This window comes from Physcomitrium patens, chromosome 14, assembly GCF_059467195.1.
Source record: "Physcomitrium patens ecotype Gransden chromosome 14, ASM5946719v1, whole genome shotgun sequence".
Classification (NCBI taxonomy): domain Eukaryota; kingdom Viridiplantae; phylum Streptophyta; class Bryopsida; order Funariales; family Funariaceae; genus Physcomitrium; species Physcomitrium patens.
Window position 1 is genome coordinate 13,858,136 of NC_143423.1, and position 12,957 is coordinate 13,871,092.

Consider the following 12,957-nt stretch of genomic DNA (forward strand, 5'->3'; position numbering starts at 1 on the left):
CTCGGTGTTTAACTGATTTGTGCTTGCTTTCCAGCGTAGTGTTTCATTTTAATTAACGAACAGATTTTAATCAGTAATTTTAATTATTTCAGAATACATTACTTGCATGCCTAATGAAAGTGCATCAACATATAAATAATTGATATATATTTGTGTATATCATAGACAAAAGACAATACCAATAAGTTAATGATATTCTTGGAGAGGCAACAAAAAGAAACTGAATTACACAACTGATAATATCTTGTTTATTATTGTCATATAATTTATGTATTAAGTTGTACATGTTTCTTTATTGTTTCTCTTCTAAATGACTGAAGGTAATTGAGATTAAATTTTGGCAAACAATGGTTGTAGTAGTAAAGGTAGTGCATGAGACTATACTGGACAACATAATGCTAACAATGAATTCTTCAACCTTGTCTTATTACCATGATATTTAAATGTGCCTAAATGTTCTTGAATGAACCAAATTGATTATATATATATATATATATATATATATATCTTACAACACAACATATATTTTAAAAAAGATGCATGTAATACTAAACAAAAGACATGGTAATAATATTTGATTGGTCTAATTTAAAACAAAATATACTTTAAAGTATCTAGTAGAATATGTTATATACATGTAATGATCTTTCTTATCCATCAATGTATTCACCAAAAAATGTTCAAAAAATAATTAAAGGTAAAGGTGCCAATTGAAATTTTAATATATATTTACAAACTTGTTTGTTTTTTCTTTAAAATTTAGTTAAATTTAGTATTATACACCAAATTATTTTTTGTATCTAAGTTAAACTTAAAAGAAATTAAAATTATATTATTTAGTATTTGCTTTTAGAATAAGTAATAATAATAGTTTTTTAAAAATTTATTAAAAAATCTAAGTTATGTTAATGATATAATCATTGTCTTCTTAATTAAATAACATAATAGTAAATACTTTTGGAGATCTTTTGCAATGTATATTAAATTTTAAAGTTTAATATATTCTATTTCATATAAAAATAGTATCTTTAAGCTATAAGATAGCACTTTAAAAAAACCAATTATTATTATAAAGAATACAAATTAATATATAATATAAATAAAATTATACTTTTGCTACTAGAAGCACCTTATTTAAGGAGTAAAAGTTAATTTTGAAGCTTGAGTTCATAATAATAGATAAATTTTGTGGTACAAATTTATAGTTGAAAAAAATATATATATTATTAGGTTTATACATAGAGAAATGTTAAATAGACCAAAGTTTTACTAAATCTGTTGAAGGAAAGAACTCATTTAGTTGTTGCTAATGGTCAATAGAGTATATGAGTAATGAGGGATATCCTACAAGGTTAGTTGCTGGTCTATAGTGCCTTAGAATACAAGGAGAGGGCTGGTCCTAAGAGATATCCCATATGGGTTGTAACACATGGTACCTTGGTACTAGTATATAAGAAAAGGGTTGGCATGGGAAGAATCATCTCATACCACATTCTATTTGTGAAGTGCAACCTTGCTGGTCCTAACTTGCTTGTGTGGAGTTTGCTTTCTATGTTTCAATAGGTTATGGGCCCACACTCTCTTACCAAGTAAGTTGTTCTTGCATTATTTTCTTTGTTGCTTACTTTGGTGGTTGGGATCTTATGGTAGAATGGTGCTAGTGTGTTGTTGAAGTCATTGCTCCTGGATTTGTGAGTATATGAGTTTTGTGCAAGACCTTGATAGTGTCTTTGCTGAAGTAACACTAGTGTTTGAAAGTTTCATGAGATAGTGAGTCATTTTGAGTGGAGTGACGTGAGGGAGACTTATGAGAGCCATAGAATTACTTTACAATTCATTCCCCACCATTTAGACGTGATTTGGACTCATAATTTACAAAAAGTTGCAAAACAGCGAATTCTGGGTTTGTGGTTCAGCGATCTTTGAGTAGTGATATCTTCTCCATTACAACTCCAAATCAAGAGTTTTTTGGACCTACGTGTAGCTTGAGATGGCATCTTTTGAGGGTGATAGCTTGAGAATGGTTGAAAAGTTCAAAGGTGACAACTTTCACCACTGGAAGGCCAAAATGGAGCTACTTTTGGCGTCATTGGATCTTTGGGAGATTGTATGTGAGGACGAAGAGGCACCTGGGGTAGAGGCAAGTATCAAGGAGCATAAGGAGTTCAAAAGACGAGAAAAGAAGGCTTTTGGCATAATTGCCACCAATTTAGATGAGAGCAACTTTGCTCATGTCATTTCTTGCAAAGGGGCAGCAGAGGCATGGAAGACTCTTTGCAACGTCTATGAGAGTAGAAATCTCTCCAATGTACTATGGTCAAGGCAAAAATTCTTCACCGTGAAGATGGAAGAAGGTGAAGATCTCATGGCTCATGTGAATAAGGTAAAAGCACTTGCAAACCAACTTGCTGTTATTGACAAGCCTTTACCTGAAGAAGATGTTGTGATGACATTGCTCTCAAGCCTTCCGGACTCCTATTCCTCCCTCATTGTGGCATTGGAGTCAATTTCAAGAAAAGATCTTACTTTGGACTATGTCACGGCAAGACTAGCCCATGAAGTGACCAAAAGAAAGCAAAAGGAGTCTATTGGAGAGCAATCAGCACTATTCACGAGACCAAGTAAGGCAAGTACTTCCATTCAACGTAATCTTCCCAAAACTTGTTATATTTGTGGAAAACCAGGGCATTTTGCTAGGAATTGTTTCAAGGCAAAGAGAGGAGAAAGAGAGAATGCCAATAATGCTTTTCATGACCATGGAGGTGATGACTTTGCATTCATGGCAAAACAAACTTCTTCCATGCTTGATATGAGCAAATGGATCGTGGATTCTGGATGTACCAAACACATGACTCCATACAAGTGTTCATTTAACACTTATCAACCAATTCCAGCAACTAAGGTTTGGTTAGGTGATAATGGTATGGTACAAGCCATTGGAATGGGCACCATTGTAGTGGAAGTAGTGGTGAAGGGCATAAGCAAGAGGATCACACTCAAGGATGTGTTGCATGAGCCAAAGATGAAGAAGAACCTCCTTTCGGTGAGTAAACTTGTAAGTCATGGGTGCAAAGTGCAATTCAATATGAATGGATGTTTTGTGAGAACCATGGAAGGCAAAGAAGTAGCAAAAGGGATTAGAGATGGCAATCTCTATATTATCAATTGCAAGCGCATCAATGGAGTAGAGGTTGCTGCTTTTGCTGAATTTCCATCAAATGAAGATAAGGTGGACATTTGGCATCAAAGACTTGGACATTTGAATGCCAAAAGCATGAAGGAGCTTCAATCCATGGTAAGTGGCTTAGACCTTGGCCATTCTACTATGAATCTATCTTGTGAAGGTTGCATTCAAGGCAAACAACATAGGACACCATTTCCTAGTGGAATTGCAACAAGAGCAAATCAATTGCTGGAGCTTGTGCATTCGGATGTTTGTGGACCCATGAAAACAGCATCTATGAGTGGAGCAAGATATTTTGTCACATTTATTGATGACTTTTCAAGGAAGGTATGGATTTATATCATCAAGGCCAAAAGTGAGTGTTTTGTTAAGTTTAAGGAGTAGAAAGCACTTGTGGAGAAGCAATGTGAGCACAAGATTAAGGTGCTGCGATCGGACAATGGAGGTGAGTATTTGTCCAAAGACTTTGATGAGTTATTGAAGCATGAAGGCATTGCAAGACAAACCTCCACTCCCTATACCCCACAACAAAATGGAGTTGCTGAAAGAGCAAATCGCACCATTGTGGAGATGGCAAGGAGTATGATTCATGCTCAAAAGCTTGGATATGAGTATTGGGCGGAAGCTGTGGTAAATGCCGTATATACAAGAAATAGGTGTCCCACAAGTGCACTTGAAGGAATGACTCCCGAAGAAGCTTGGACTGGTAAGAAACCTTGTTTATCTCATATGAGGATTTTTGGATGCATTGCATATGCTAAAGTTCCAGATAGTATGAGAGGCAAACTTGATGCAAAGGGCACAAGATGTGCATTCCTTGGATATTGTGAAGGCACCAAGGCATATAGGCTCATGTGTTTAGACACCAAAAAGATCATCAAAAGTCGTGATGTAGAGTTCTTGGAGTATAAGAGTGCAAGTGAAAAGTGGGAGATGTGTCCAAGTGGGAGTAGTGGTGTGTTTGTGGACACATCTTCAATTTCAGCAAACAAAGAAGAAGATGAAGAAGAGCATTCTCAAAGTGAAGATGGAAATGAAGATATCATTGAAGAAGAGCCCAACTCTATAAAGACTTCAATTCCAGCAAGATACAACAAGGACAATGAAGAGAATGAAGATGAAGAATATCAACCAATGAATGAGAGAAGGAAGTGTATGAGCCATAGAAGGCAGCAAGAGGTGCATGAAGGCTCATCTTCTTTGCATGAAAGAAGATATCCAACACGTGAAAGAAGACCACAAGGTGAATGGTGGAAGAACCACATCTTTCCACAAGTAAGTGAAGATCAGGCCAATGTTGCTCTTCTTGATGATCCATTGACTTTGTGTGATGCAATGAGGTGTGGTGATGCAATAAAGTGAGAGATTGCTATGCAAGAAGAGTACAAATCTCTTATGGACAACAAGACATGGGAGTTGACTCCACTTCCACCAAATCGTTCAGCAATTGGATGTAAGTGGGTGTTTAGAATCAAGAGAGATGCTATAGGCAATGTTGTGAGGTACAAAGCAAGATTGGTTGCCAAAGGCTACTCACAAGTTGCTGGAGTAGATTTTAATGAGACATTTGCTCCAGTGGCCAAATTCACTACCATTAGAACTATAGTAGCAATTGGAGCATCAATAGACTTGGAGATGCATCAAATGGACGTCAAGACAGCCTTCTTAAATGGAGAATTGGAAGAAGACATCTACATGGAGCAACCTCAAGGATTTATTGATCAAGACAAACCCAACCTTGTATGCAAGTTGAAGAAGTCATTGTATGGACTCAAGCAATCACCAAGAGCATGGTATCAACGCATTGACTCATTCTTTGTGAAGGAAGGTTTTATAAGAAGTGAAGCTGACCATTCTTTGTATGTGTTGCAAGCCAAGGACTTCTTGCTGGTTGTGATCCTCTATGTAGATGATTTAATCATCTTAAGCAACACCATGGTAAAATTAGATTGGTTGAAGAAGAAATTGGAGAAAGAGTTTGAAATGAGTGATTTGGGAGAGCTTCATTATTGTTTGGGTGTGGAATTTACAAGGAATAGAGTATCAAAGACCATCACATTGAGTCAAAGCAAGTACATTGAAGAAGTATTGAAACGATTCAATATGCAAGATTGCAAGCCCATTGGAACTCCATGGGAAGCCAACTTGAAGTTGATGAAGCTCACGGATGAGGAATATGCTGAAGTTGAGCATCAAATGCAAGGCATACCATACAAGGCAGCAGTAGGCTCACTCATGTATGCAATGGTGGGTACAAGGATGGATCTTGCATTTGCAGTAAGTGTTGTAAGTCAACACATGGCAAAACCAGGTCCTATGCATTGGGCAACCATCAAAAGAATCATGAGGTACTTGAAAGGCTCTTTGAACCATAAACTATGTCTTGGAGGAAATAACATTGCATTACATGGATATTGTGATGCGGATTGGGCTGGAGATACAAATGATAGAAGATCAACAACGGGCTATGTATTCTTTGTTGGAATGGGAGCCATATCTTGGAATTGTAAGAGACAACCAACCATTGCAAGGTCCACAATGGAGGCGGAGTATATGGCAGCAAGTCATGGAGCAATGGAGGCAATTTGGTTGAGGTTGTTGTTGGAAGACATTGGACTTGTGCAATTGGAAGCCACTCCATTGAGATGTGACAATCAAGGATGTTTGGCTTTTGCAAAGAATCCAAAGCATCATGCAAGAACCAAGCACATTGATATTCAACACCACTTTATAAGAGAGAAGATAGAGATGGGAGTTATTGATATGATGTATTGTGAAACCAAATACATGTTGGCTGATTTGCTAACAAAAGCCTTGGTGAAAGAGAGACACAACATATTGAGTAAGGCATTAGGATTGATAGCTAATTGACCAGTAGCAAAGTGGGAGTGTTGAAGGAAAGAACTCATTTAGTTGTTGCTAATGGTCAATAGAGTATATGAGTAATGAGGGATATCCTACAAGGTTAGTTGCTGGTCTATAGTGCCTTAGAATACAAGGAGAGGGCTGGTCCTAAGAGATATCCCATATGGGTTGTAACACATGGTACCTTGGTACTAGTATATAAGAAAAGGGTTGGCATGGGAAGAATCATCTCATACCACATTCTATTTGTGAAGTGCAACCTTGCTGGTCCTAACTTGCTTGTGTGGAGTTTGCTTTCTATGTTTCAATAAAATCAACCCACCCATCCAAACCATCATAAAAAAATAAAAAAAATAAAAAACAAACAAACCAACAAATAACATCTAGATTTACTTCTCCACTATTGGATTTGCAACCAATAATAACCATCTACATTCATTGTGATTACCGTATTTTTTTTTAAAACAAAAGTGGCTCTATTTAGTAAAAGCATGGGTCTATTTAACAATCCCATATATATATATATATATATATATATATATATATTTCTTTTAAATATATTATATTAGAATGTTATTTGATTATTTGTACAAATAATCAAATAAATATAAATTGATTTTATATTTTTGTAAAATAAGATAAGACAAATTATTGGTCATTTAGCCAAAGAATTTGACATGCAATTTTTAAGAGTAAAAAACCATAAAGATTTAAGTAAACCTATTTAAATTTTAAATTAGTCAAAATTGTCCAAAATTGTATACAATAATAAACAAATTTAGTATAAGATACATTAGGTTTTTGTTATTTTGATATTTGACCAAGCTTTTAATTTGCTATAGTATTTCAAATTTTTTAATCTGAATATTAGAAAATATATTAAAGTTGCACATGTAAAACTTTTAAGAAATATTGCAAATAGATTAATCTATTTATTTAAATAATTAAAAATTAATTCTAAAATAACATGCAAAAAAGGAATATTTGTACTTGATATTTGATTCTATATATATATAAAATCTATAAAATCATTTTAATACTAAGATTGTGTTTAAGTTTACATACCATAAATCATTTAGTTGTAAAATGACAATTTAATTAAAGATCTGAACAAACTTATCAAAGAGGATTAAGTAGAATTAAAACTAGAAAAGTACTGCAATAGCTATGATGGATAAATTCTATTTATTAAAGGATTAATTTTTCTGAAAGAACTTTAAAAATATTAATTTTAACATTAAAAAATTTAATAGATATTTAAGTACAATTAAGATTTCATTTTTTTGTTTATTTTAGTAGATCTAAGTTTTGAAGATTGTTGGATGTTTTAGAAATGCAAGATAGTGCTAATAATGCAAAAATTTGACAATTTAATGTTAGTTAATGAATGTGGTAGGTCGTGGGTGTCAACATTGATCACATTTAAATATATTCAACAACATGCAATAGTATAAGAATTATAATTTATGTTTTTAGAAGAATATCTATGTTATTCAAAAAATTATAATAAATTCTTAACTATAGGATAAAATTTGAAATAAAAATTTACTTTAATATAATATGATAGTTTAATAAAATAAAATACTAAAAAAGTAAAAAAAATTAAGATCTTAAATGTCTATAAATATTAGAGGGTTGATTGCATGTTTATTGCTCTACTTAGAGTTAAAATACAAAAAAATTCTATATATTCTTTACAAAATAATATACAAAATATTTATATCAAAACTTTAAAATAATTCTTACATAAAAGTGAAAATTTAATACTATTATTTTTATGAATTGATTATTTATTGATCTATATATTTTTAATGCAAATACCATTTGATTCTTATATATATATATATATATATATATATATACATGATTAAATATTTGATGTAGCAAATTATTTTTTTTAATGGGATTTGATTTATTACTTATTTATTTATAAATATGTATTTGTGTAAGTATATAATTGTATAAATAAATAATTATCTAAATATATATAATGTAAATATATATATATATATATATATATATATATGTATTTTAAAATATAGAAACTATGAAGTTAGAAATTAGTTTTGTAGCTTTATTACCTTATAAATATATATATATATATATATATATATATATTTTAAACTTAATTTGTAAATATGAATTTATATGTATATAAGCATATAATAATGATAATAATAATAAAGTCAAATTTGTAAAATCATGCATAAGCCAAATATAATTATTACTTTTTTTATTTTAAGATAAATTGAAATAAAATAAATGTAACATTCATGTGTGTATTAAATAATATGTTTTTTTTATCACTTTTTTATTTTTTAAATATTACACATGATTATATTTATTTTTTTGAAAAAGAATGAAATAATAAAAAAATTACATCATATCAAATTTTGTGATATTTTTGTCCATTAAGTTAGTAATAAAAAATTCTTTAATAGATATAAATAAATTATATATATATATATATATATATATTAAGAATGTAATTATTTAATGTATTATAGATATAAAACATGTATGCTAATTAAACTTTAATATTTTATGTAATGAAGACATTATATATATATATATATATATAGGGAATGTGTCTAATCCAACCACATTCATTATGATTACCATATTCTTCATTATATATAGGTCAATTTTATAAAAACTTGGGTCTATTTAACATTTCTCTCTCTCTCTCTCTCTCTCTCTCTCTATATATATATATATATATATATACATATATATTTGTATATAAGAAAGTTCACACATCTTTTAGTCTTATGTCTTAATAATCATCTATTTTTTATCACCTAGTTTTGTTTGTCTATACTATAAAATATAATTTTATATTCTAAACCCTAAAATACTAATCAATAAAAGTCTTTCAGACTAAAAAGTAAAATACACATACACTCAATAAAACTCTTTCAGACTAAAAAGTTTTGCAATAAATATACTGTAAAAACCTCTCCAAATAAAATTAGTAAGATTTTAAAAGTAAATGAAAGAATTACATAAAATGTGTTATGAAATTATGTTAAACTTAATGAATATAAATATAAATATATATATAAATATATATATATATATATATATATATATATATGTCATGCACAATTGTACACAAATCTTATTTTGTAAACTTCTTCTAAAACGTGCTAGCATAAATAAGAGTTTTATTGGTGAGTATATAATTAGTATATAATATAAATTCTATTTCTAAATTTATTCTTTCAGATTGCACTAACTAATCGTATTCTTTAAACGTTCCATTTAGGCAGGTCAGGACTTACTGAGGTAAGGAAAATGAAAAGTAGAAAGTACTAACCTCCTGGTGATACGGTCATGAACCCCTTCAACAACTCCCAATAAAGCCAAGGACAAGGACAAGGAAACCACCAGAAAATGCTAGTTGAAATCAAGAAGTAACCCAATTACTTCATGACCGCTAAACTCAGACCCAACTGTTGTACACATAATCTGTTAAGCGTCCAGCTACAGAACCTGCACATAAAAACTTAAAAAACAAGCTTCTGGGAGGTTCTACACCAAGGTTGAAGGCTTTTCATTCACTAACAATCTACTTGTTGCGCTACACTGCATGTTTGGGATCATACTTGCTCCCAGACAACGATCACCAAACTTGACTAATCTGGAAGCTCCTTCATCGTTGCTTTACGGTGGATGCGACCTGAGCTCCAAAGCAGGCATAGACAGCATCTATTGGTTCAAGTTCCCAGCTTGCAGAACCTATCAGTAAGAGCCATTCCCAAACCAATACCAAAATAATTGGTCACATCATATCAAGGCATACTGCTTCCAATGCCCCAAACACAAAGGTGTATATCTGTCCACCCCACGTAGCTCACTCTGAAGATTTTAATCTCCATAACTAGGTAAGTAAATGAGAAATCCCTACAAGGGACCGAGAACGAATGCTGGAAGTACAATAGAGGGCAGAAAAGATGTGCATGAAGGCAGAAGAATAGCAACAAGTGTGGGGCAAGATCCAACAACAAAGACCAAGACGACTTCCAAAAGAGTCCTGGGGCACAATATGGTACTATCGGATCAGATATAGTTTCTTCGAATTGGATAGCCAGTGAATATTCTCCCTCGTGAACAGAAAAACACAAATGTGTGCACAAGTCCCTGTTCCCTTCTAAAACTATAAACAGAACCTCTCTCTCACCCAGTAGGAGAGTTTCCCAAACCCAGTTGCAAATCTAGTACATTGTTAGGCGCCCCACCTCCACTAAATGGCCGCTGTTCATGTGTCTGTAAGGCCCCAGGCGCCTGAGCTAGCGGTCTGGGGCGTACGAGGTTCTCCGTTCTCATACCGTCCATTCCTTTCACCAGAAACCTTCCCGATGGCATACCACCCTGCTGTAATTGAGAATGAGACCATGGCTGAGATGAGTGCATCCCTTGTGGAAGTACTGCAAACATGCTGGGGAATTCCGCATATCGCATATGTTCCCCGTACATAGATCCAAAGGTTGGTCTAGACCCTGGAAGGCTCATTCCTAGAAGACCATAGTAGAAAAAATAAGGCGACGGGGGACACTGCATACCCCGCGTCATTGGATGAGGGAACGTGTGGTTTGGAACACCACCATTCATCAATGACATGCTATGGGCCATTGGAGCCATGCCCTCGTATGTACTCATGCTCGCAGGAGCATGCGGAGGCATCAGCTGCGCACCGTGCGAACCATGGTTTCCAGAAAGCTGTGACGAGTGGGGAATTACTAACCGGGAAACATGGGGTGTAACGAGCTGCTGCCCACCGTGGTACTGTCGAATGCCATATCCCCCCCTCCCACCCCATACAGTGCTTCTATCCGAATTGGCTGCAGCTAACCTATTAGCTTGCAACTGGGCACGCTTGGCCTCTTGCCGCTCTCTCTTGTGCGCATTCTGATGGCCACCCAGAGCCTGAGAGCTAGCGAATTCCCTCCCGCAAAATTGGCATTCGTATTTCCGATTCTCCCATAAAGGAGCGGTCGAATCTGAACAATCGGTGTGTCCCCTGGAAAGGTGTAAAGAGCTACCACCAGCACATTCCGCAACATCGTCATCACACTGCTCCACAGCTGCGTCATCGACAGAGGAGTTCTGGGCAGCGTCAGCATCCTTTGCTATGAACCGAAAGACAACCGACTGCGACTCATTTGCCTCACATGGAACCTGATCTATCAAGGATGGGTCCTCAACATTTTTCAGCGGAGTGCTCAAGCTACTCTCTCCACTGTTCTTCTCTGCAGATGGTGGATGCTTAATATCGAAGCCAAATAGCTTCACCGCTGTCCCTGACCTGTCCCAATTTCCAGCCCCGTCGAGAACCCTAGGACTGGGAGTGTCTTGACTGTTACCTACGCTGGCAGCTGAAGTTCCTACCCCAGCCTCAACCTGTGCATCCACGGTTGTATGCCCTCCACTCGTCGGGGACACTGAATCGGAGCATCCCCGATCAGAAGCAGCGCTGCCGGGTCGTGAGCTCGGACCTGCAGATGTAATGCCCGGACTCTGAGCATCCAATTCCACTTCTTTGTCCCTGCCTCCATTGGACATGGAGAGTCTGTAAGGAGATGCCTGTGCACCACTTTGATTACTATCTTTCGTCATTACATACTTTGATTACTATCTTTCGTTGCAGTCCCTAATCAACATCGCAGTCTTTACGCCCGCCTCAGATTCAACTTCTCCATTGGAATCACCAGATACGTCTATTTCTCTTCCAACCTGCACCTTGTTCAGCCCAACGCAATAAGTGAGAAGAATTACAATTGCTTGCTGCCTAAAGACCACCACGAAACATCACATCATCACAGCTCTAACACGGAGCTGCATCAAAAGCAGTGATATTGGTGGGGACCTACTGCAAGTTTTGACGTAGAAAACTAATTGGACATACTAGACATGGCATGCAGAGCATGTGCTGGCACTTGCTGAATCTGGAAGAGTCAATGCACAAACTGTTCACAGCTAGAGCTTGCCTGTGGCTCAACTAGGTGTTTCCGAAGCTTGAGAATTCGTGATGGGATTATGCAGTTTGAGAACCTGTAACCTTGTCACCCGAACAAGTGCTAAAGCCATCCTCTCCCTCATGCCCTCTCTACCTAGCTACAAAAATAATAACAAAAATAATAACAAAAATAAAGAATCATCATCATCAAGCCGCTCCCGCTGTCTCGTTCGAAAATTTGATCCTAACTTCCGATCAATCCCTCTATGTACATAACCAGCGGCAAGCATGCCCGTGTTTACATCCCGTACTTAAAACCATTCGCCAATTGCAACTCTCCCGACTCGTGCTCACCACCACGGCAGGCCCCCTCCGTGGAGGAACGACACCACCTGAGCCTGATCCCTAACAACCCTCACCCCATCACAGGTTCTCAAAATGCACAACTCGCCTCTCATCACTCTCGTCCAAAGCGCCCTGGGCTCCGACCTCCGCAGCAGCACCGCTTCCAAACATCTAATTGACAGCCCCGCCCTCTGCTCTCATTGGCCACAGAGCCATGCCAAGCAGCAACAACACCACAACAACCACACGGCCTCAACACTACTCCCATCACGGCCGCGGCATCGTCATCTTCCTCACCATCCTCGACCACCCTCACTTCCTTCCTGCCCATGCCCTACCACCCCGACCCCCAAACACATGTGAGACAGCGCCAGGGATTCTCCCACTCACTCTCCCCACCCACTCACTCACTCCCTCTCTCCCTCTCTCTCCCTCCCCTGCCTCCCTCACAAACCTCAACTGACGCCTAATTCCACCAACACCGGAACGCACGGCTCAACATCAGGCCCGTGAAGCCACGCCGCCCCAAGTTCGAAGTTTCCAGGGCTCCGAAGAAGAAAACGCAACGTTACGCTAGGAAACGCTACATAAGTGCACCTTCCTC

The 12,957-nt window shown here is 36.2% G+C and overlaps 1 protein-coding gene across 1 annotated transcript; it reads right to left on the reverse strand.

Moving 5' to 3' along the window:
- Positions 1-10,098: 10,098 nt before the first annotated feature.
- Positions 10,099-12,957, reverse strand: LOC112291664 (uncharacterized). Its single transcript, XM_024539424.3, has 2 exons — positions 12,040-12,957; positions 10,099-11,785 (listed from the first exon to the last, which is right to left on the reverse strand). The coding sequence occupies exon 2, from the start codon at positions 11,666-11,668 to the stop codon at positions 10,229-10,231; it is 1,440 nt and encodes a 479-aa protein (XP_024395192.1). The 5' UTR covers positions 11,669-11,785; positions 12,040-12,957; the 3' UTR covers positions 10,099-10,228.

What these genes read in the sequence shown, in the direction of transcription:
- LOC112291664 (XM_024539424.3), bottom strand. Translation starts at nt 11,668, where the DNA reads ATGACGAAAGATAGTAATCAAAGTGGTGCACAGGCATCTCCTTACAGA.